At 52.8% G+C, this 25476-nt stretch overlaps 1 protein-coding gene across 17 annotated transcripts in view; it reads left to right on the forward strand.

Moving 5' to 3' along the window:
- The window catches only part of MYT1L (myelin transcription factor 1 like), a 351165-nt gene that overhangs the window by 240429 nt on the left and 85260 nt on the right, over positions 1 to 25476 (forward strand). For all 17 annotated transcript variants that reach the window (XM_053924170.1, XM_053924160.1, XM_053924168.1 and 14 more), the window contains exons 5-8: positions 1097 to 1249; positions 9960 to 10014; positions 10187 to 10220; positions 10507 to 10569. In XM_053924170.1, coding sequence (XP_053780145.1) covers positions 9960 to 10014; positions 10187 to 10220; positions 10507 to 10569 — 152 coding nt within the window. In that variant the 5' untranslated portion in view covers positions 1097 to 1249. The remainder of the gene's footprint in view (positions 1 to 1096; positions 1250 to 9959; positions 10015 to 10186; positions 10221 to 10506; positions 10570 to 25476) is intronic.

Here is a 25476-nt window from a genome sequence, read left to right on the forward strand (position 1 = left end):
GTGCACACAGCTGTCCAGCTGTCTGCTGCCCCCTGAGCAGTGACAGAGGGGTTGGGGTGGCACTTAGGTGGGGCCCTGGGTACCCACGCTGGTTGCTGGTTGGAAGCGCCAGTGCTGCCCTGCGGACCCTGAGCGCATGACTTCTGACCCTGCCAGGCTCTCAGCCCCTCGGCCACGCAGGTCTGGAGCGGCTGCGAGCGCTCCCATGAGCAGAGGCACGGGTCCCTCTGAAGGAGGGAGCCTCCTGGAGTCCCCATCCAGGGCACTCGTGAGGTGCGGCCACCTGGCGCCGCCACCCAAAGGCTTTCCAGGCCCCAGTGCCCCAAGTCTGCCCTGCGCCTCAGCCCCTGACACTCTTGTGGGGGTCTCTGAACAGGACTCAGGATTTGTGGGAGCCTGAGGTTTGCAAACAAGAGAGCCAGTTTTCAGCATGGCGCCCACCCCCTCGCACTAGCTGGGTAGCTCTGAGCAGTACTTTGACCTCTCTTTGTGTCAGTTTCTCCCTTCACAAAAGTAGCAGAAAGTCTGATGGGCAAATAATACAGCAGGTAAGAAGGTCATGTCCTTAAAGTTGAATAGCCCTACGAGCTTATGGAGGTCAGCCCTGCACCCTGGCCTCTGGGTGATCACGGACCAAGTGAGGATGAGCGCGCACTCTGGGTCGGATCTACACTGCCACACCACGAGTGGGCTGCTTCCATCCCGGGCCCAGGAAGGACAACCATGGAAAGACGCCTGGAAGGCCACTGGGCCCCCAGAACCAAGGGTTCTAGAATGTTCTCAGGGGGAGCAGAATGTCTCACAGACTGCACGGCTGACTTAGCTGGCATGATAAGCCTTCCCTGATGGCTTGTCCCAGGCAGGACCACCTGAGTATGTCCCAGGGAGACCCTTTCTCTGAGCCAAGAGAGCAGGCCCCGCATCCAGGAGAGTCATCCTTCAGGGAACTGCTGTCCCTGGAAAACGGACATTTGATCCTGGAGGAAGCAGAGGGTCCCTGCTGACCATGGCAAAGGGCACACTCTCCGTTTACATTGCTTCCTGAGGTGCTAGTGTAACCCCTGAGCACTTCTCATTGTTGTTCATGTCTTTACAGATGGAGACATCGAGGCACAGAGAAACTAAGTGACTTCACCACAGTCACAAGCTGGGGAGGACCAGGATTAGAGCTTAGAGAGAGCCCCTGACTCTGGGTCCTGCCCAAGGAGTCACGCTGCCTCCATTCCTAGGAGAGAAGACTTCCTGCAAGGTAAAGCCTGGTGCGCCATCCACCCATTGGCCCGTGGGCTTGTGTGCCCCGTGCGCAGGTGTGAGGCTCGCTGAGCTTGCGGGTCCTGGTGCGGGTTAGACAGCTGGCCGGACCACCGCTGTAGGCAGACTGCTTCCTGTGGGTCCCCAGCCACCTTCCTTGGACCTCTCTGCACCCTCACCTCCTGCCCTCCTTCCATCCGAGCGCAAGCGTCCCTGCCACTCCTCCCCGAGGTCCCGCTCAGGGCACCCTCTCCTCTCCTGTTTGTCACCACTCCCTCCCTGACCACCACTGAGACCTGTCCTGGGAGTTGGACAGCGAGAGCAGCTATCTTTCTTTGACCCCCTCTAGCTCTTACTGACTCTGCCCCTGGGCCAGCCCTGGGCGGTGCTCTCCTCACGGCCCACCCACCTTGAGTCTGCAGTCGTGTGGCTTTCATCCTGCCTCCCTCCTGAAACTCTCCTCCAAAATTCCACCTTTGGCCTCATAAACCCCAAATTCAGACAAAGTGAGGGTGGCAGGGGGGTTGTGCGTCATGCAGTCCTACATCCCCCCTCTGGTGTATGGACCCCAGCTTGACAGTTTTACCCACGTTGGCTTGACCACTCCCCAGGGTAGCCAGACTGTCCCCTGCCCCATGTCCTTCCACCACCCTCGTACCAGCACCACGCCGTGTCCTCCCCAGAGCTCTCCTGAGCTCCCTCTGCTCTTGCCTGCTGTGACTCCCGGTCTGAGGGTTCCCTTCCCATCCTCAGAAGAGCTCGCCCCGGATGTGTTTCCTGTCATTCCTGCCCTCTGAAGTCTCCTTGATGGGCCCGGTGTGTCCCCTGGGTGGGGCCTGTCCCAGGGAGAAGCACATGGCCCATTCAGATGCCCCAACAATGACAGCCCAGGGAGGTGACCATGACCACTCAGGCCACGTCATCACAGGCTGTTCAGGGGCACCCCTCTCTTTCCTTGGGCAGGGCCATGCCATTGGCCAGCTCCTCCCAGACCCCCATGCTCACAGCCCCCCTCCACCCCCCCAACCCCCCCGAGTGCCTGGGAGCTCTCTTTACAGGGCTCTGTGCAGCGGCCGGCAGTACGACTCCTGGAGTAAGGGGCGCCGTAGGAAAACCAAACTCTGCTTCTCGGAGCCAGGCCCAGCCCTTTTCTCTCCACAGTCTATATATGTTGCCCACTTACTAATCTCTGAGACATTTCATTTCCGAACATTTTCTGTGGAATAGTGTGTATTTTGTCCCCCATGAACAAAACATTCGCAGGTTACACATTCTATCATTTCTAGCCATAGCTTGTGTAATTTTTCTGTTCTTTATTCTTTTAGTATTATCTGCCCCACAAAAAAATAAGTAAAACGTTTTCTTTTAATTGAACTTTAATAAATTATAAACTAGACAGTGAGAGGGTAATTTAAATATTAATGTAAGTGGACAATTCTATTAATACATTTCTATGTCAAAGCATATTTGAATCTTCGAATTTTATTTTTGTGCCACACTTCATCAAAACTTCAGTGAGGGAGAGGTTAAGTTGGAAAATCCTCACCCAGACCAGACAGTCTGAGCTGAGCGCCTGTCTCAGTGACCTGCCTGTGGGGACATGGAGCGTCATGTGGAGCTCAGTGGCCGGCCTCCTGTCTCTCTTTCTGGTCCATGTCTACCAGAGGGGCGATGTCGGTTGGAGACGGCGGGTGCCCTGGCTGTGGGCTGGCTACCGAGCGCCCAGCCCCAGGTCGGGTAGACATAGCAGCTGGGGAGGACCCGCCTGCCCAGGAATGAGGGGCTGTTAGCTGACCTACATTTTTTACTCATATATGGGAAAAATTACCACCAGCAAAAGGAAAGAGAGCTAGAAGAAAATACTTGCAACAGATAAGATGGACAACGGCGTTAATACCTTAATATACAAAGAGCTATTACAAACTGATGTGGTTTTAAAAAAGAAGAAAAGTAAGCAGGGGTGAAAATAGTAAATTCACAGCAGAGGACTTGCAAGAGGCCCAACAGAACACAGGCTTCCCCTTCTTCACGGTCGGCGGGAGGACTGTCAGCAGCAGTGAGTCCTGTGATGTCCCCCGCCAAGGTCAGATACACAGGCAAGCCATCAGCAATGGGCGCTGAGGAAAACGGGCATAAACATACATTAGTAGAAAACGCAGGTGTTTCTACACTTTCTAGCAGCCCTGACAATATCATCTTAGAAAACTACATTATGGAAATAGCACAGAGATGTGTGGACCTTCTCATAGTGGAGCAGAGTGACTGAAGGAAGTAAAGAACCCAAGTGTCCTCTAGTGGTGAATTCTAGGGGTGGTTGTGTAAGTGGCAGTGCATTCTGGGGCATGTTGTGTATCCATCCCAGAACTGAGCTCAAACCACAGGCACTCACCTGGGGAGACAGCAGTGATTTCTGGCCCATGAAAACTAGCGACTTACAGAACCGTGTGTGGCATGGGGCTGTGACCACAGCTCGGCTGCATCTGCAAGCAGCATGTGTGTAAGGGAGAGCGGCTCGCTCCCTCAGGGTGTCTGGCAGCAGCGCGAGCGCCCCCTTGCTCTGGACAGGGCACAGGCTGCAGAGAGAGAGGTTGCCCTAACTGCTGCTTTGCTGTCCGCTGCATGGCCTGTGTGCCTGCATGTGCGTTTGCAAGTAAAGCGAAGAAAGGCCAACACTGTCTCTTGGGCATGGACTGGTCAACAGAAAGCCACTCTGGGTTCTTCCATGAATGGAAGTGCTGGGTGGATCGACAAGGAAGCAAACTCATGAGGGATGAGCACCGAGGCACAACCGCAGTGACTTGTCCTGGTAGAGTGGGCTTTGAACTTGGCCATGTCCAGGGAGATGGAAACAAATGGCAACAAAAAAAGACAGCTGCAAAACCCGGCTGGTGATAAATTGTTTGATAGAGGAGTGGAGAAATTCTGTCAGGTCTCAGACTGAAGAACGATCACTCTGTTTATTGAGGAAATAGCCACTAGGCCGCGCTGGACTGATGTCGCTGTCACTGTCACAGACTCTCCTCACGAGGTGGCTGAGCAGGAGTCGTCGTCTCGGACCACAGTGCAGAGAAGCACACACATCAGCAGGAAATCTGCAAAATGTCGGGGTTGGGGCAGAGCAGCAAGCAGCAGCGAGACAGGAAGAAAGGGCGTCTGCAAAGGAGTCTTGTGACTGTCATCATAAAGGACTCGGACATGAGATGGCGGCCCTCTGGAAGCAGCCAGGAGTGTGGGGTCAGTGTCGGTGACACAGGTCTGAGCCCACCTGGAGCGTGTCAAGTGGCAAAGGCATTTGCTGGGTGTGCATAGACTGAGACAAAACTCGGCCGGAGCCCAGGAATCAGGGAGGTGGTAGAACCATTGGATGCCTGACCAAGGGTGGGCCCTGGTAAGGCTTGGGGAACTTGGGGAGCAGTTCACCATGGCCTCTGAGACAGATTCTAAAAGTGACATCAACAGGCTGCAGAGTGCCTGGGAGGAAGGTGAGGGGAGAGAAGGGAGAGTCACTACCAGTCAGGGGGCCAAAGAGTGGAGAGCAGAGGGGCCAGGTGAGAGGAACAGAATGGACCTGCAAGGAGGATGGGGCAACAGGAAGGAAGCCTTTGGACACATGGCTCAGGAGGGACATGGGCGATCGGAAGAGGGGGCCTCAGAGCCCACTGTCCATGGTCGCAGGGGGAGGCGCCAGTTGCAGGTCCACTGTCCTTTCTTGCCCAGAAACTGTTTCCTTGTTTCAGTCACACACGCCTCTGTTGACACCAGCCTTGCCCTCCCCAAGCAGTTGGGGTCTCAGGGTGAAGAGGCTGAGGGGTGAGGGGGCCTCTTTCTTCGGAGGGTCTGTTCACCGTGACCACCCTCACCGATAAAGCAGTGGTGGGGAGGAGTCAAAGGCAGAATGAGGATCAGGCACACCAAGGCTTTGCTCCCGTTTCATTTGCCGAATTTTTCCTTATTTTCATCCTATGAAGTTGGATAATTAGAATTGAAAATTCTAAACCACGATGCCATGAACTACAAACCCACTAATCTCTGTAACTTTGCAGCCTCTTAATAACAATGCCTCTGTCTCTTAATGTAAATGGGGGTGGAGACCTTACATTTTAACATGTTTGCACCACATTAATTTCACTAAAACAAAATTTTGTCACATTTTGGGAAAGGATTTTTATTTGCTATAGTACTTTTTCTAAACACCGTGTGAGAACTACAGTGTAGAATTTCTGATTCCTGCTGACCTTTACAGGTGGGCTTTTTCTGTCCTGAGAGCTGGGGGGGAGGGAGGGACAGTTCTCAGTCAGTTACCTGGGAGACAGTAGCCCACGGGAATAAAGGAGCTTGCAGGGAGACATCTGTGTGCGGCGTGCCCTGCACACTGTGCTTTACAGCAGTGTCTCATTCCCTTTGTTAGGCCTGTGCCCAGATTTCCTCCCAGTCACGGCCTGGCACACCGAATGCAGCTGCCCCTCTGCAGTCTGCTCCTCTTCGTGGTGCTCATGACAGTGAAAGGACCAAAGGGTGGGCCTCCGGAGGTGAAAGACAAGGCCTGGCTAATGGACAGGATGGGTAACTGCTGCCTGAATGATTGAGCAGTGGCTGCGGGAGGGGGGTGGGATGGAGCCCACCGTGGAGCCTGTGACCTCATGGTCCCTCCTGCCCTCGTCCTGCCGGAGGAGAGCACGTCACAGTGTACGGGGGCGCGTGTCAGAACACTCGGGAGAGCACAAGGGCTCCCGCTGTCTGCTGTCCTTCATCCTCAGAGCCTGCGCCCAGCTCCCCTCGGGCTCCCTGCTGCCGCTGGAGAGCTCCGCACCAGCACGGAGCGGCCTCGGGGCCGGAGGGGACCTCGCCGCTGGGTACTTTGGGGTGGTTGCTAGACTGTTGTCTTCACTCAGCCGGAGGAAAGTGCACTTCACTGGGGCAGGAGACAGAGGGAGAGTCAAAGTCATAAAATAAATCTGGATTCTAAGTGCAAAGTTTACATTTCACAGAATGACTCTTTGCTCTCTCTTCAAGTCATTCTACTAGCTTTTGTTGATTCCAAAATAAATTTTTTAAAGCATAATAGTACAAAGCAAGACTTTTTTTAAAGCATAATGTCATTTAAGGTTTTCACAAAAACCTATCCTTATAAAGATGAGCACTGGACTTGAAAGGGTTAATACGAAAGTGGCACTTTAAGGATGACTTTTCTAAACATAAGCTCCTAGGGACAGAATCAGAAACCGAGCAGTGACACCAGGGTTCCCTCCCTCCAGTGCCGGGAGAGATGGGAACCGATGCGTTAGAACCAGGCTGCGAACCTCACGGCACCAAATGCAGCTCCCGCAGCGCTGGTCTCAGAGCCACCAGAGGAAACAACTCAGACATACGGTCAGCTCCGCACCTCTGTCACCGTTAGAAATCAGCCTTCTTCTCACAGCGGCAGGCGGAGGGAGGGCGGGCGGGGTTGGAGGGGAGGAGTTCCTGAAGAAACAGAACCGAGTGAAGGAGCCCTTGGTGCCGGGTGGGCTCTGACCTGACAGTTTCAGGGGTAAACACTGGAAGATGAAAACCCTCCGTGTGTGCTTCAGACCACGCGTTGTATGTTTTCTGCTTAACGTGAACCTCGCTGGCAGTTTGCGTGTTTGGAAACACCTGCGTAGGTGCAAAATCTAAATTAGTTTTGACACTTCATTTTACGGTTCTGTGAGTTGCAGAGGAAGAGGAGGCCCAGCACTGACTAGTCCAGTGGGTGCTGCGCTACACGCCTCTGTAAGTCACCTCACGACACCCTCCTGGTGAGGAGGCTGATGTCCCATGGCCTGGAAGTCAGCAGGAGCAATGGGGGAAGCGGATCGAGGAGCAGCGCGGGATGGCCCCAAATCAGCCCCATTGTGGTAGAATATTTTGGACTAGTGGGGAAAGTAGTATTTGTTTAATGAGTGATTAATGGTGAAATTAACTGTCTACCTGGAAGAAAGTAAGGTTGTCCCCCATACATAAAACATAATACATCTAAAATAAAAAATAAAACAATTCTTATGCAAGCATATGAGCAGTTAGCTAAAGAGGCCAAGCATTTCAGTTCAATACCCACCTAAAAGAGCCAGCCTCACTGCCCTTCCAGGGGTGGCTGTTCTCTCCCGAGTTATAGCCGGAGTTATAAGTGCAGGTCTGTCCATCAGACGCCATGTATGAATAAGGGACAGAAACTGGCCTGGGTCCCCTGAGGAAGGCTTGAGCAGCCTGCGCCCTACAAAAAGAAGCCCCTGTCCTCCAACAGGGCCCCTTGGGCCCCCGGAGCAGCCACAGTGCCTGCCAGCCTCAGGGCCTTTGCACATCCTTTCCCTCTACCTGGAACACTCCCCTCACCTCCCCCCGCCCCATACACACTTTCGGAACTTGAAACCTGCAATTAAGCTTTCAAACGCAGCTCAAACTTCAGCTGCCCCAGGAAGCCCCTCTGTCCACTCCCCCAGGGAGGGTCGGACGCAGCGCTCCGTGTTCCATCCGTCATCCCACATTGAGAATATTTCTCAGCCCGTTCCCCTGGTGCAAAGGTTCCCTCAGTTCTGAATTCCTTGAAGAATAGATTTTCCCGTCATCTTAGTGTCCCTGGTGTGCTAAGTGTCCCCTGACTCTGGGGCACACGGCTCCCATGGAGGCACCCTGGGCCCGCACCCTGGCCCCTCACCCTGTCAGTGCTCCTGCAGCTTTGCCCACATCCTCTTGGTCACTGGGCTGAACTGATGTGGCGTGGGGTCTGGGAGCTGCTCCCCGGGAAGAGCAGTTGGAGCGCTGAGCTCCCCGCAGTGCTGCGGCACCGTGCAGACCCACGCTGCACCTGTGTTGTGCCTCGGGCATACGAGCCAGTGATGGCGGGCAGCAAGGCCACAGCTCTGCCTCGTGTGCCTTCCCTTTCAGTGTCGCCTCCGTTCACTTCCTGCGCCCCGCACCTCCCCCTCCCTGGACAGCCGCGCGCATGGGGTGCTTGGCAGGGACTTGTGGGGCACTGTGGGCAGCTCTGTCTTTTCAGTGACCCTCATTGCCTCACAGTTCTCCAGACCCCACTCCTGTTCCCCTCCCCGATCTCTCAAACCGCCATCAACTGTTTTTCTAAAATGTGCTTGTTAGGTGCTGCCCCACCCACACTACCCACCCCACTATGCTCAAGAGGTGACCACAGCTTTGTAGGTGCTAGGTGACTGCAACCCCCCAGGCCACCCCTGGCCCCAAAGCGCCCCTCCCTCTTGCCTGTGCCCTCACCCCACCCTTCTCTGTCAATCACCCCACCCCAACCTCTCAGTACTGATCTACCTCCTGCCACCTCCTTGGCCTGCCATCATCCCAGCAACAGCTTCACTCACTCTGGTCCAGTCGTTCACGGAACAGCGGTGTGTGCAAGGTCTGTGAGTGAGCTCAGGGACAGTCTCCCTCCCTCCCTTCCACACTTAGGGGACCCTCCGGCATCACCGCTTTCCTGGGCAGGCTTCCCTCAGGGACCCACTTCTCACGAGCTCCTCCTCTTCTGAAATGCTTACTGGATCCCATCGCAGTCTTGTATGGGAATAGATAGTTCTCCCGTGACCAGACGTGAAGTCCACTGAAGGCACGACATTGTTTCTGTCCTGACAGGCCCTGGGCACGCCGTGCCGTGGACAGTTGGTGGTCAGGTGATGGGGACAGAGTGTCGGGAGCTACCACGTGAGGCTGTGATGCCCGGGGGCCTCCCATGGGGGCCGCGCCCTGTCAGCCGTCAGCTTTCTGCTGCAGGAGCAGGGCTGGGCTGCCCTCTTCACCCCTGATGACCATGGCTGTCTCGGACCAGAGGAAGTGATGCACGCAGCTGACACCGCAGGACTGCTCTGGCTGCCTCGCACAGGGCACGGGAGTCCAGAGGGGGCTGAGGGTTGTGCCACTGCCACCTGAGGGTCCGCTGTCTCTCTGCTCCTCCCCACCAGCCCTGCTGTGGGGCTCAGAGTCTCCTGCGTGCAGTTCTCATGTGTAAAGTGTTCTCGCACTGTGGCAATACTCCACGCACAGCACACGTCCCTCAGCCGCGGTGTGGTCCTTGCGTGGTTCCTCTCGGGTGACCGTGGGTCAGTCAGGTCTGTAGAGTGACCTGATAAAGACACCTTACTCCCAGAGTTGTGGTGAGGGTGCACCAGGCTGCACATGAAAGCACTTGGTAATCCCCAGGGTATGAGGCGTGTGGGTCACCATGAGAAAGGGCCGAGTTAGGTCACTGTGGCAGTGACCGCCCCCCAGGAGCTAGATGGCCATGAGAGCCCCCAGGTCCAATGTCGTCTGTCATGCCCACTCCTCTCCTCTCACCGGTGTGAGCAGAGAGCCCCTCAATTACAAGGAGAACCCGTTAGAACCTCCTCGCAAACGCAGGGCTGTGTGACATTCTCGGCACAAAGCTCAGTTCAGAACCAGCCCAATGTGCCCAACCAGCCCTTTGAAAGGGAGGAGCCAGGTTGAGCTCAAGGCTCGTCCACTACACGGCAGGGCCTCCTGGGAGTGTCCCCTGTGAGGCCACGGTCTGGCCTGGCCTTTCTGACACATCAAAGGTGCTGGATGCTTTCCTCCCTGAGTCCCTGGCAGAGGCCTCCCTGGCAGAGGGGGCAGGAGTCAAGTGCTGTCACTAAAAGGCCAGGGCACAGCACGTGCCTGCTGACCTCGGCCTGCAGGAGAGGGACACTGACCGCCTGCTCATCTATCCCCAGATGGAGGTGGATGCCGAGGAGAAGCGTCATCGCACACGGTCCAAAGGGGTTCGAGGTACGTCCACACGCCCCCAAGCCCCCGAGGCCCCACGTGGGGTCACCTTCGTCCTGCAGAAGCTGTTTGCTCGGTTCGCCCTGACTGCTGCCTTGACACCACCCTTTGGGACTGTCCAGTGGAAGAGGGTGCGTGTGGTAGATGACACGTGTTTGTCTGTTTCCCTCTGCAGTTCCCGTGGAACCAGCCATCCAGGAGCTGTTCAGGTCAGTGCTCCGTGGGCCACTGGTCCCCCGCGGCAGTGTAGGAGAGCTGTGCCCTTCTGTGGGCACGTTGTCCTCCCGCGTGCCCGGCGGCTTGCTCACGCCCCGCTGCACTGACGAGGCCACCTCCCTGAGAGTCGCTAATGAAAAGCGTCCCTGACCCCACCCCACCGTTTGGGTTTCTCTCTGTCCCTCTGTGTGGCCCTCCCCCTCCTCTCTGTCACTGAAGCGTCAGGTCAAACCCGTGTGCGGCACACAGCACCGTGTAATCAGTCCTTTCCTGTTGCAGCTGTCCCACTCCTGGCTGTGACGGCAGTGGTCATGTCAGTGGCAAATATGCAAGACACAGAAGGTAATGCCTGTGCTTTTTCTCATTGCATTGGATGTCTCAAGTGATGCCGATGAGTGGGCGGGTGTTCTTAGGGACAACGAGTGTCATAGTTTTTTCCTCTTTGATAGGAACTCAATCACTGGTCTCTTGTACAGGTTCTCAAAATATAAGCAATTCACTCTCTTTCCCAGGGCAGAATTTACGATAATTTGTAAGATGACACAAGTTAAGATCAGCCTGAAACTCATGCCACATGCGTGGGGACAGGGCTCTGATGGCCTCCCACACGGTCACAGGGGAGGCTGCTTCTCCCTCCCAATGTCCTTGTGCTGGTGGCTGCGGGACGGCAAATCACAGACAGTAAATCCAAGTGCGACCTTTGGGTCTTTCTGCAGGAACGTGGCTTCCATAATTGAACGGTTTGGCCTGGGACAAGAACCCAAGCCCAGTACCTGTGCAGCAGTGGGGGAGCTTACAGTTGGGGTGGGGTGGGGGGGAAGCAGAACGACCACCTAAGGAGAATTTGGGGCTTTAAAGGCTTTTGTCCTCCTCAGAAATGCTGGGGTGTGGGCCTACCAGAGAGGTGGGCGTGGAGAGCATCTAGAAGGCGGGGTGGCTGCTCAGAGCTGCAGACTCATCCGCGGAGTCCCTCTGGGCTCTCCCGGCGACCTCCTCCACGGAGAAGCTCTTCTCCCTGGAGCGGAAGCAGCTATACCTTCCAGTGGAAGTCCCGGTGGAAGTCCCAGTCATGGGTTAGAAGTGCTCCCAGGCTGTAATAAATTTGTACCTGATTTTCATCAACCGGGACCCAGGTCATCCAGCCAGATGCACCGTCAGAAACCAGGCCCCAGAACCGGAGCACAGGGTCCGAAGCAGGTGCCTGCAGCCCGCAGGGCGACTTTCCTCACAGCCGCACTCTGTGGCTCTTCCAGCTGAACGTTAATTCATGGGCAAAATCAAGCAATTATTTTGAATGTCCTCTAGTAAAATCAAGGGGAAAATCACAAAATGACTCCCAGGTCCCCACACTGGCGTTTAAGGAGGCAGGGATGTTTAATGAGCATCCATGATGGAATGGTCACCAGCCCTCTGTTATGTGTGTACCGAGGGAGTAGCAAGTTTTTTTGAGGAAATTTTGTGATTTGAAATGTTTTATTTAATTTATTAGTATTGTTGCTGTATAAAAGAGTAAATTGTTGAACTATGTAATTTCAATAGTTGACTTAAAGAATTTATGCTATTTTATGAAGAAGAATTTATGTAAATCTTAATCTAAAGGTTTTAGAAAATCCACCGTGTATATGTTTTCAATGTAAAACAGGTTAGTGAACCATGAGCAAACACTAATTTTCCTCTAATCATCTCTCGATTAGTCAATAAACTTTACCATACAGTTAAAGAAACGATTAAGTTTTGCCAAAAAGTTTTAATTAGGTGTCAGCTAGATATAATTTCATATCCACAGTTATGCGGGAAAAATCTTGCGTTTCCAGAGAATTATTTCAGACACATGCGTTCTGCCAATGAACACTCTACCCACTGAGGCCTGAGGTGTGAGTGCACACCTGCCCTGGACCTCCCTCCCTGCCTCAAAGCAGGTGCTGAGACTCAGGGTGGGCGTGGCCTGGCCCCGCTCACCTGGATCCGAGAGGAGCTGAGCAGGTGGGGCTGTAGGGGAGATTCACAGAGACATCCAAGTGGAAAATCTTGCAACAAACGTTTTAACTTAAGTTGTTTTAATGTTATGACTTTTACCATGAGTCATCATGTGTGTGATTATTAGAATCCCTAATATTTTGATGGGAATAGTGAATTGGGAGCTGTGATGAGATGCAAAGGCTGAAGACCTGCTCCCGGTACAGACACAGCTTGTTTCTCGCCCCCGCTAATGAGCCTCGGGGCTCTGGGCAGAGCATGTCCCAGGTGTGGGCTCCTCTCTCCTCGGTTCCAGCAGGAGAGAGTCGCAGGCTTCACCGCGCTAAACCAGTCGCCGTTCAGGACCCCCGCCCAGGTGCGGACCCTCTCAGGGGGTCCCTTGGGGGACCAGGTGGAGCGTTCTGAGCTTATTTGTTGATGTCTGCATATTACCAGGGATTTCTACCAAAGGGGCGACATTTGAATCTCTTAACCTGAAAAGGTGCTCCTTCTAGTAGGTGAGGTGCATGCAAGTGTGAGCATCGTTGAAGTGTTGCTGCTTCACATCTGTGCGGTTTCGGTTCTATCTGGCGTTTTGTTCTGGTTTTGAAAGGCTTCCTGCTGTAAAAGCTCCCCACCCCGCCCTGCTCTCTGCGCCCACAGACCCTCCACAGCACACGCTTGGCCTCTGCGGAGACCCGGCGCAGCCGCCTCTCAAGTATCACAGCAGTGGCCGCCTCCGGGTGGGTTTCGATGGAATTGCCTGTGCTTTTTGGTCTTTTAACGATGTTTTTCGATAAATGTATTTCTGTTAGGGCTACCATTTTTATTTCGTTCGTAGATCACATCAGTTCATAGCCAAGTAAAAAGGTGTTGTTTTAGTACGTTGAAGTTTCTATTTATTTGAACATGCAAAAAACAATTTGAGGCAGGTGTGTGGAATCAACAATGTCAAAAATCAAAACAATTTTTAGGAAATATTTTAACAAGTGATAAAATGCTGCCTACCATTAATTGTTTTTTTTCCTCTCTCTTATTAAGTTTATTGGGGTGACACTGGTTAATAAGATTATATAATCTTTCGGCATTCAATTCTGTAACTCACCAGCTGGATGTAGCACTGTGTGCCCACCATCCAAAATCAACCTCCTTCCGTCTCATGTATCTGACCCCCAGTCTTTCTCTTTGTGGTGAGAAAATGTCCGAGGAAACCAGACCTCAGCCGCAGTCTCAGTGTTCGCTGTGTTGCTGGTGGGACGCGCACTGCGGGGCCCTGAGAGGCGGCCCGGCGGCCCTTGGGAGCTGCTGGCACTGATGGCTCACTTACCTGTTTTCAGCTGAGAAAAGTGGGGCTCTGGGCTTGTAGGAAGGTGAGACAGAGGGCAGGGAGAGTCCCCTACCAGAGAATCGCTGTGAGAAGGGACAAGGACTCGAAAAGGAACTCACAGTTTAGGGTCCTGGTTAAAAACTGGGGGGTGGGCATTAAGGTTCTAATACTTCACTGGATGGTCAGCCTTACTTCAAAAACTGTATCCTTGAGCAAAAGGTAATCTATTCATGAATATTTGTTCGTGTTAATAGTTCTTGACCAGTTTGAGGCAGCTGACAAACACACATACAACTGCATGGTTACAAGTTAAAGAGATCAAGTGGGGAAACCGTGAGGGAAATTGAAGCATAGTTTTGCTGGAAACCCAGACTATTTCAGGGGGTTTATATATAGTACCACATGCAGCACCAAGTCCCTTGGCATCCAGGGCAAAACTGAGCAAGATGAGTGGCCTTCCCTCTCTGAGCACATGAGCTCCCCCAAGGGGTGTCCCCTTGGCACTGGAGGTAAATAGGCTCCACTTCCCAAACGCTGACCAGCAGGGACCAAGCTCGGTTAGCACTTCTGGGCCCTTAATACAGAAAGCCAGGACCAGGCCTCCATGCAGCGAATTCAGAGACATCATTAGTATTCGCACACAGGAATCTGACTTGTTTTTCCGACTGAGGCTTTACGTTATCAGCATATAAGTATGACAAAAACACTGTGGAATTTGCAGTCAGGCCAGAAGTCATTGTATTGTGAACCCAAATGCTAACACAGTCTTTTCCCTGCCCAGCAACTCTCAGTTTAGGAAGCTGCTGGCCTGCGCCCCTTCCTGACAGCCGTTTGTGGCAGGAAGGCTCCGGGCCGGATGTGACATGCAGCAAGCCCGCGGAGGCATGTGCTCTGTGTGCGCCGCACGTCCAGAGACCGCGCTTTGGCTGCTGAGCGTCTGGTGCCAGAGCCCTGCGCTGAGGGGCAGGTCACTGGGTGGGACATGAGGCCTGGCATTTTCTGGTGACATCCCCCAAACCACAGACTGACACCTGTGGGAGGAGGGAGACTTGGTGAAAAGAAGACGCAGGTCGCTCTTGATCTGTGATTGTTTTGGTTCAGCTCAGGGACCTGGAGAAGAGACAGCAGTATGAATCCAGAGTAGCACAGACCCGGCACTGAGACGGGAGCTGCGGTGCCCAGTGTCGCTGCATTGCTGTCTGGCTGCCTAACATCGGGCGGTCTGGTGCCTCGTGGGTGGTCTCTGTGTTTTCTCCCTGTGTTGGCGTGAAACACTGCTTGTGTTCAAGACAGAGTGCAGCTCGGTGTTGAGAAAGGGCCGTGTCTGCAGAAACTGCACTTGTCCCCAAAGTGGCAGTCAGCCAGCTTATTGTCCTTAAAGCTTTTTAAATTTTCCCAATAAAATTAGAAATAGGAATAATCACAATTTATTAATATCTATTGCAGGTTGCTATTAAACAATGGAGAGAAACTTGAATGTCAGCCTCCTTGTAATAGTTTTGCACGTATTTCCTTCTTTCTGAAGGGCAGCTCTTGTGTAAGCCTCTAACGAGAGACAGACAGACAGACACGCAGAGAGCCCCTGATCTCGACTCATTGTTCACACATGTGTTTTGTGAGTCCTCTGGGCTCATCTGAAGTTCAGGGGACGTCATTTACACTCACCCTTCCCTGCAGTTGTTAACATATTTGTCTGTTGAGCATAGGGCCGTAATGAAATATCTGACCCCGAATCCGGCTTTAGAGTCTCGCGTGTGCAGCAAGCACCCAGAATTGGGTGAGGGAACAGCCATTATTGTAAATCCTGCCGACTGAGAAAACTCAGAACCAAATCAATTGATTTTGAAACTTTAAAATTAAAAGTTCCAAACAGTAGCTCTCCTTTTTGATTAGAAAATTATCGGCTTCTCTCTGGCTTATTGTGCATATTTGTATTCAGATTTTTTTTCCATTTTCTAACCCTTCGCACCCACCAGCGGGACTGCCAGGGCGCAGCCGCAGGTGAATAATTGCCTGTCTTCTCAGGCTTGTTCTGGAGCTGAGGTGGAGGGCTTGCTTCCTGATGTATGCGTGCCTCATTTGGATTCTGCCAGCAGCCCGGGGGCTGTATTATTCATGCCTTGACAGAGAGCTCTCACTAAAAGCCTTGGAACAGAGCCAGGTACTGGCGAGAGATAGTGGAGCATCGCAACACGCAGCTGAGAGGGGCATCTATAATCCCAAAAAAGGGGGGGGGACAGAGAGGAAGACGGACAGAGAAACAAGAATCCCTGTGCCTCCTCACAGGTTTCACAGTGATGGAAATTTCATTTGCATTGAAATAAAATGCCCTAAAAATAATTGCATTTTTTTCTAACCACGCTTGAAAGTTTAACACAATTTTCCCTGTTTAATTGCAAAGCTGATTTTAATTAGTGAAGCTCTGCGTGTGAAAAATGAAGATCCACTTGGGTGCATGAAACATGGCGCCGCGTCTGCTGAATGCCCTGGTTAATGCATGGCTGCTGTGCGGCAGGGCGGCTGCGGGCGTTTAGGGGGTTCTGTGCACACAGCCGCCCAGCCAGCCTGTCTGTGCTCTACTCCAGGAGCCCACGAGAGTAACCCCTCGTTCTTTACGAGACATTGCTGTGCCCACCGTCATCCCGTCCGCGCACTTCACGGCATGCCTGTCCTTTTTACGGTTTGTCCCTGGTACTATAAATCAGAAGCTAGGTCGCACGTATTTTAACACCGATTTGATTGCCTGCACGGTTGCACATAGAGCAACAGTGTGGATGTCGAGGGACCGACTTGGAGGAAGTGGAGAATCAAAGCCCGTGGGCTTCCCAGACCCGTCACTGTTCCGATTCCTTATTAGTCATGTGTGTGCAAGCACGCCGGGCTCAGGCACGGTCTTAGCCTGTGCTGGCAGTTAACCTTTATTGTCACAATAAATCCTCCATTTAAAAGAAAAGAAAAGACTCCTGGCCATCGTCCTAAGAAAACAGTCGCCTGCTGCGAGCCTACAGCAGGTCTGCTCACTTGGACAGACCCACAGGCGCTCAGCGCAGTGCAGCCGAGTCAGGGCACGAAAACCGCGAAAGAAAACTTCGATGCAGTTCCAGAAATACTTATGACATTTGATAAAATTAAAAACATTTTCAGATTAATTCCATTGATAAAATTAAATATATTTTTTAAATAATTCCATGTTCAAAGAGAAGGAACATGGGTATTTCAGGCAGTTTACATATGAAAATACATACCAATCGCTTTGACACAGCAACAGAGCGTGCAGCACTAGCTGATGTGCAGTCCAGCTATCGACTGGGGTTCTCCCACCAGACACACTCGGTTCATTCATGACTCCTACCATCTGCTTGGGACGAGGGCAGGAGCCCAGCAGCTGCTTCTCAGAGCTGGCCTGGGGAGGCGGGCCCTGCTTTGGCCATGCAGGAGGCCCAGCAGTGCTGGCCCTGTGCTCTGATGGAGCAGCAGCCACAGGCCCTGCAGCTCGAGGGCTGCGTGGGCCAAGCTCACCCTCTGCTTCGGCGTGAGAGTCTCTGCCAGCTCTGCTCCCGCAGAGGGGAACAACAGGCCATGGCAGTGATGTGGACAGGTCTGCGGGCCCCGTCTGCCGAGGGCATGTGTCCACCTCTCAGGGTGAGAGCAGTGGGGACTGAAGGTGTGCGAGCCCGCCACACCAGCCTGAGTTGGTTCAGGTGCCCTGATGGCTCTGGGCAGCCAGTCTGCATGCCTGGGGCCTGAAGTCCGAACTGATGATTTTGAAGAAACCCACACAGTGACTGGCACTGCGACACAGTTCTGAAGTCCGCGTTTCAGGACACTCAGCTTGTCATCGCTACTCCTTTCATTCACACGGTGAGAAGACAAAGGGGCATTTGGCAGACTCCTTAGACCCATCCTGAAAAGGACATCGTGTTTCAGATGTTAGCCCCCACATATGCTGGAAGCCCCGACTCCACGACCCTCTGCGTGCCTGAATTAATAGGAGAAGTGGAGAAAGTACTGTTTCAGTGTTTTCACTTGAAAATGTTTCTGTGTAACTTAGAATGTTTCCAGCTGCAAGAAATGGAAAACCCACCTCAGAGTGGCTGCAAGGATGCAGGATGTCTTCTGTGACCTGGAGAGCAAGGGGTGAGGGTTGAGGTAAAGTCAATACAGAGGCTTCTGCTCCACCGTCTGTCTTGCTGTCCTCTGGGCTCCTATGTTCTCACCTCATCCTGAGAAAAGATTGTGGCCTTGCCTGGCAGCTGACCCCGAACATCCAGAGGAGGTTGGAGAAAGGAGCCATCTCTAGGAGCCCCTCAGAAGAGCGGGGGGATGTTCTGAGAAACCACCGATGCCACCCTCAGAGCCCTAGCGTTCCAGCTGGGGCCTCGGTCGTTCCCCAGCCACCACGATTGGCAAACATGGTCATCCTCATGACTTCAAGCCCACGCCTGGAGCTGGAGGCCAGTTAGAAGCCTTTCCCTAAGACTTCTCCAAGTGGGTCCTGTGACCTAGGATATCAGCACCACCTGGAGCTTTCTAGAAAGGCAAACTCTTGGGCCCTAGCCCAGACCTGCTGAATGAGAAGCTGTGGGGGGTGGGGGTGGCCCTCTGTTTGCAACCCCCTCCAGGGGGCACAGATGGTCCCCGAGTATGAGAATCACTGTCCAAAGGAACAGACCTGTGTGAGACAAGGGCAGATGCCTGATTACGTGGTGTTTTCAGGGACCAGGAAGAGGGGATTCATTCTGGATAAGCCACTAGAAGATGAAGCCCACCATGTGTGTAACTCTGAAAACCAAGCAGGCAGTGACAGCCAGCACCTTGCCCCAAAGACCATCAGTGCCAGATGTCGCCTTGCAAATCTGTTCCAGCCCCTGTCCCCGGTTAGGATCGGAGTGTGGCCCAGGACCATCTGTGTCATGGACATCCAGACCTGGCAGCCCCAGTGCTACAGCCACCAGCTTCAGTCCCGAGGCCACAGAGGGTGGTGACTCCTGGGTGCAGTGATGGCAGCATTCAGGAGTGCCGCAGTGCTGTCGGGGAAGGGAGGGCAGCCTGGCATGCCAGGTCAGGGCTGTGGCATGCACAGGTGCTGCAGGCCCAGCCCTGTCACACGTCGGGGTCCCCATGAGCTTCCTGGGCTCAGGTCACACGCTTGGGTGGGGCCTAGAGTCCCCACCAGGCCCTGCCTCACATCTGTCCCCCGAGCCTGCACAGAGCCCAGGGCCAGGAGCCCACTGGGAACAAAGGGCCAGAGCAGCCGCACTAAAGGAAACTGGATGTGTCCCAGGGCGTGAACCCTGTGGAGGCACTTGTGTCCCTCACGCAGAGAAGACTGACCTTGGAGTGGGTCACTGAGCTGAAGACACCTCCCTGGGCCTGTTCAGGGAGAGCACTGAGCCCCTGTGTAACAGGTTTTGAGAGATCTGCCTGTGGACTGTAGCAGCCACTGTGTGGTCTGTCCATACCACCTAGTGTGACATCGCCAGAGGTGAGCTCCGTGTGTGAGGAGGCACCTTTCCCAAAACTCCAGGGAGGAGAGAGCAGCTTGGAAGCAAACCTCCTCGTGCATAACGCACTCTGGTCAGCAATGTTCTCAGGTCACCTGCTCACCCCTCAGCCAGTCCAGTGGGCTGTCTGGACCCCGGGAGCTGGCCGAGAGCGCAGACAGGACGGGGTGGGGGAGGTCCTATTACCCTTCCTGAGAGGCGGAGATGCTGGTGCAGGAGCAGGTCCCAGTTGAAGCTTGTGCCTCGCCACTCATGGGCAGGTGGTGAGCGAATTCTGGAGCAGCTACCATGCCCTGGGCCTCAGAAGAGAGACTCCGCCCTGTAAGGGGCAGAGGGGTGTGGGATGCAGCCATGGGGTCACACAGAGGAGAGCGACACGTGTCCTTCATCTCACCTCGGGGTGGCCGGCTCTGTCAAGCTCGCTGTCTGGGGGACACACAGTGAGGGTGAGCACTCTGGCTCCTCTCTCCACCTGCTTGACCCCGTGCGACAACCTCAGCGGCAGTGTCTGTGAGAGGCACTTGGCTGTTGCCAAACCGGTGGCCCTGGGCTATGTGGTCAGCCACCCACTGCAGCCACACACATGCACCGCACACACAGACACGTGTGCGTGCCATGTGACACGCCCTTGGGCCCAGGCTGCTCTTCTGCTCCAGCCCCTCGGGAGCGCTGATCAGATTGTTGCAACAAGGCACCCAAGTGCTGAGTGACTAATGAGTTGAGCTTCCCCTGAGGCAAGCATGGGTTTTGTCAGAGAGCTTCCTAAATTAACCCAAATTGACTTCTAATCGAGGATGGTGGAGGCAGAGGGATTGGGGGATGGGCCTTCCCTCAGAGCCCCTCCCACCCAGCTGCTTGTAGCCCCTGCCTCCCTGTCCAGGCCCAGCTGTGGGTGCTGCTCTGACTCATGGCCCAGGGCGCAGGCTCCCGGACTCCCACTCAGCCAGGAAAGGGCGGGGGCGGGGCGGTGGATGCTGGCTCTGCAGTGTCTGAAACACTTCAGAATCTGAAAAAATAAAAAGTTTGCTTTCCAGACTTATTTTAACTGGTTCACCCAGGGTGGTTTATTAATAAGAAAAGCCAAAGGAAATACTGTATGGTTCAAAGGTGACTTCAGATCGAAGGTACACGAATGCTCACTTTCTTAAATAAGGACTACAAACAGACTTGCAAAGGCAGTAACAGCGGGAGGGGGGCAGGCTTTCATTAGCGTCCGCCTTGTGCGTCTGCCGTGCCCGCCCAGAGCGCTGTGAAGCTACCAGAGCAGCAGTCCCCACCGCCAAACCTTTTCTCTGAGTTTTAATGCACGTCTGCTGTTTTTTAACTTCGTCTCATAGTGTGTTTAAGTTTTTACTTAACGTTATAACATGAGCCTTCTCTGATGCCATTAAATACTTCCATTTTTATTTTCATAGCTAACGTCCATCCAGTGGTGATATTGTAATTTATGCAACCCTTCTCTTACCAGTGGAATTTAGGGTTTAAACACTTGCGTACTGGTGTCGGAACCAATGGCGGCATAGGTAGACACACTGTGCCTCCTCACACAACCAGAACTGACAGAGAATCGCACGGCAAGGGGGTCCGACACCAAGGAAATAAAAAATAAACATTCATCCAGACTGGTAGGAGGGGCGGAGACGGGCTCGGGGGTTGAAAGGACTCGCATGGCCCTGGCGGGACCCAGACGGGCGGAGTGTGGGATGAACGGCACAGGCAGTCTGACCACTAGCAGACCTTGTGGCCCCACATTCGCACAGATAAACCGAGACTCAGAGTGGCAAAGAGCAGGGCAGGCAGAGCAGTGGGTAGCGCCCTGCGGCCCCACATTCGCGCACAGATAAACTGGACGAACGGCGGGGAGCGAAGCAGACCACGTAACCCAGGGCTCCAGCTCGGGGAAATAAAGCCTCAAACCTCTGATTGAAAACGCCCGTGGGGGTTGGGGCGGCAGCAGGAGAGACTCCCAGCCTCACAGGAGAGGTTGTTGGAGAGACCCACAGGGGCCTAGAGTGTGCACAGGCCCACCCACTCGGGAACCAGCACCAGAGGGGCCCAGTTTGATTGTGGGTATCGGGTGAAAGATTGAAAGCTGGAGGAGAGTGAGGCGGGCGCCATTGCTCCCTCTCGGCCCCTCCCCCACGTACAGCGTCACAGCGCAGCGACCAGCGCAACCCCGCCCCGGTGAACACCTAAGGCTCCGCCCCTTAAAGTAACAGATGTGCCAAGACAAAAAAAAAAAAAAATGGCCCAAATGACAGAACACTTCAAAGCTCCAGAAAAAATACAACTAAGCGAGGAAGAGATAGCCAACCTATCGGATGCACAGTTCAAAACACTGGTTATCAAGATGCTCACAGACTTGGTTGAATCTATTCGAAAAACAGATGAAAAAATGAAGCCTATGCTAAGAGAAACGAAGGAAAATGTACAGGGAACCAATAGTGATGCGAAGGAAACTGGGACTCAAATCAACGGTGTGGACCATCAGGAGGAATGAAACATCCAACCAGAAAAGAATGAAGAAACAAGAACTCAGAAAAATGAGGAGAGGCTTAGGAACCTCCTGGACATCTTGAAATGTTCCAACATCCGAATTATAGGGGTGCCAGAAGGAGAAGAGGAAGAACAAAAAACTGAAAACTTATTTGAACAAATAATGAAGGAGAACTTCCCTAATCTGGCAAAGGAAACAGACTTCTGGGAAGTCCAGGAAGCTCAGAGAGTCCCAAAGAAGCTGGACCCAAGGAGGAACACACCAAGGCACATCATCATTACATTACCCAAGATTAAACGCAAGGACCTACATCCAAGATTACTGTATCCAGCAAAGCTATCATTTAGAATGGAAGGGAAGATAAAGTGCTTCTCAGATAAGGTCAAGTTAAAGAAGCTCATCATCACCAAGCCCTTATTATATGAAATGTTAAAGGGAGTTACCTAAGAAAAAGAAGATCAAAAATAGGAACAGTAAAAATGACAGCAAACTCACAGTTATTAACGACCACACCGAAAACAAAAACGAGAGCAAACTAGGCAAACAACTAGAACAGGAACAGAACCATAGAGATGGAGATCACATGGAGGGTTGTCAATAGGGGAGGGGGAGAGGGGGGGAAAGGTACAGAGAATAAGTAGCATAAATGGGAGGTAGAAAATAGACAGGGGGAGGGTAAGAATAGTGTAGGAAATGTAGAAACCAAAGAACTTATAAGTATGACCCATGGACATGAATTATAGGGGGGGAATGTGGGAGGGAGGGGGTGGGCAGGATGGAGTGGAGTGGGGGGGGAAATGGGACAACTGTAATACCATAATCAATAAATATATTTTTAAAAAGTAAAAAAAATAAAAAAATAAAAAACACTTGCGCACTATACATTGTGTGTGATAGACACCTATGGAGATGGTTCCCCATGGCTTCTGGGTCGTCCCTTGGGGTGGGCAGCCGGGGAGTGCTGTGTGAGGGGCAGGGGTGTGAGCTGCTCCCAGTGTCCCTCCAGCCAGGCAGCCAGCTGGACGGGCAGCAGCAGGGGAGAAGGCTGCCCGGCAGCCTAAGGCAGATATGGTGGCACTTAATTGTTTTAAAAAGACTCCCTTCTTATTCAAAAAAGGATGTCCTTGTTTGTGAAGGGATAGATTTCCAAAGGCTTAACCTTTCTTTTCGACAATGCCTTTGCAGGGAAATTCTGGAATAAGTCACAATTGAAAATTCAAGTCACAGCCCTTCCTTTTGGAGAAGGATCTCACTTAGCATTTGGGTGAACGCCCCTACCCACTACCAGCCCCCTCTCCACCGGGACCAGTCATTCCACAGCTGAGTGAGGAGGGGCTTCAAGCAGAGGGCAGATGCTCTGGCTCCACTGTCCTGGCCACCTGGTGAGCTCCAGGGTCTCAGTGTAGGGAGTAAGGGAGAAGCCAAGGGGTCAGCCACCAAAGCCACAAGCCAGAGCATGTCAGTGCAGGGACGAGCATTTCACATGACAACATGGAATCTGCCCTCCCTCTGCTTGCGTGCCTGTGCCCTGCTCTGTAGCCTGTAGGTCCAGGAAACACCTCTGAAGGGCGTGAGGGTCTCACCAGGCCTTCCTTTTGCAAATGAGGAACTGAGACCCACAGTGCGGAGGGACACTCAAGGGCACATGATAGACAAAAGAGCTGGAAGCCAGCTCTCCTGGGCGCAGACCAGTGTCCAGAGTGAGAAGTCCGAGAATCTGCACAGTTGTGGCGCTAAGATTTATCTTCCTGTTGACAGGGAGGAGGGGTAGGCAGTTCCTAAGAAAACCGATAAGAAAAAGAAATGTTGTCTGTTTAGCATCACTAAACCTGCAGGCACATAAAACGGTTTCAGGCGCGACCAAGCAACATCACTGACACAGCCAGGGACTGAGTGCAGCCCAAGGATTCTGTTCAAAGCCCAGAGCACCAACCTGGAGCCTGGGGGGCAAGCCTGCTGCCTCTGCCGCAGGCCCCTCCGCACACTTTCTGCACCACATGAGAGAAAAACACTCCTTTTAAAAAGAAAATGAGTACTGCAACGTTCACCCCCGATCTTACCCCAAGAGCAGTGAACCAAGGTTTGGCTGTGCTTGCAGATGGCCCCTCAGAAGCCTGTCCCCTTTCCACAGGTGACAGTGGGGAAGGGCTGGGACCTGCGAGAGAGGCTCTATGGCCTTGCTTGTACCCCTGGGGCCGCTGGAGATGGGTCCAGCCTCTTCTCCACAACACCTGTCTCACTGCCAGTGTGCTCTCGGGCCAGGTCCGCCCCATAGGGCAGCGTCTCCTCATTGCCCAAAGGTCTTCACAGCTTCCAAGGCATTTGGAGATCACAGAAGTAGGGACCTATGTCTCAGAGGCTGGTATGAGGGACAGACAGCTGGCATGCACAGGCACACCCCCTGACCTCACCCATCGAGACTCTGGATGAAGCCTTGTCTAGACAGGCAGTGACCATGGCCATCTGCAGGGCTTCTGCCCATGCCACAGCCAGGTCACAACCACACTGGGCATGTCCCCAAGGGCACAGCCCTGCTCACACAGACAGGCAGGTTACACAGATGGACAGAGACGCTGCATCTGAGAGACCCTGGAAGGAGGAACACAGTGGGTGCTTTGAACTTGTCTGCAAGCTCCATTCCTGCGGGTCCTGCCCCGCCTCACCTGCAGCAGGGCTCTCCCTCGCTTTTCACTGTGTCACTGTGTGAAATGCAAACCCATGTTACATGTCACAAGAAACTCTAATGTCACTTGTCATCTGAGTTTAGAAAAAGAAAAGGTGGTGCTAAAGATAATGGAGAGGCATAGCCTGCGGGACAGTATTCGATGACCAGGCACAGGCACCACAGTGATGGCAAGCACGCCTGGGTCGTGTCTGCACATGTGCGGTCTCGTAGCGCAGGGCAGTAACCACAGTAAGTCCACTACGTGCTCTCAGGACAAGGACTTCTCATGGTCAGAGAGAAAATAAATAAGTGGCGTGCAGGTGGCTGTGTCCACCTGAGACACTGTCCCAACCCTATGGGGAAACCAGAAGCAGGTGGATGTGGCTACACGTTACACTTCAACCAAAAGTGCAGGCACCCCGGCTTGTCACCCGCTTTTGCCACAGAAATATATCAATCAGCAGTTCCCCAAGAACAGAGTTTGATTCTTTATAATGACCAGGCTCGAAGGTGCATTGTTTGTAGCCAATGCCCCCTGAACTAGAGCAGCTTTGAAAACCTGTGTGGGGTAGGAGCGCATATATTTTACTTGTAATAACTTCTTAGAAGTTTCCCGATTTCTAGAAAAGCCAGATTTTGCCTGGAGTGTGCATGTGCGCATGTCTGCATATCTGTGTGTGTGTGGAATGGCGTGCACCTCTCCAATATCTACATGTGCTCGAATTTCTTTGAGCTAGAATGCTTATACATTCCCTCCATCCCCAAGCTAAATGTGTAAACACCTCAACCCTTCAACTACAAGGATTTAAAATATTTGACAATTTTAATTAAATTATATTTAGTTTGGCATAATTTTACCAACCATATATGAACCAAGTATTTTGTCCTAGAGCGTCTAAAGAAGAGGAATGTAGAATGTATTTAAGAAAGAGTAGAAAACTGTTAGCACTTCGTTTTATGTTTTTTCTACATATTTACTCCCAAGGGCAAAGATGGAACTGGTAGAATCATAAATTTTTACATAGTTTGCTCTCAATTAGTTCTTCCTATCCCTCTTAATTATTGTAATTCGGGGTGGTAGTACTGGTGTAACTTCAGGAGCTGGATCATATTGCTATAGTATTAAGTATTACTATAGTATCAAGTGTTGCTACAGTAATACACGTTGCTACAGCATTAAGTGTTGCTACTATAGTAAGCATCACTGTAGTATTAAACATTACTGCAGCATTAAGCATTGCTATGATACTGAGCATTGCTGTAGTATTAAGTGTTGCTGCAGTATTAAGTGTTGCTAGAG

Source organism: Desmodus rotundus, chromosome 5 (genome assembly GCF_022682495.2).
Source record: "Desmodus rotundus isolate HL8 chromosome 5, HLdesRot8A.1, whole genome shotgun sequence".
Taxonomy (NCBI): Eukaryota; Metazoa; Chordata; class Mammalia; order Chiroptera; family Phyllostomidae; genus Desmodus; species Desmodus rotundus.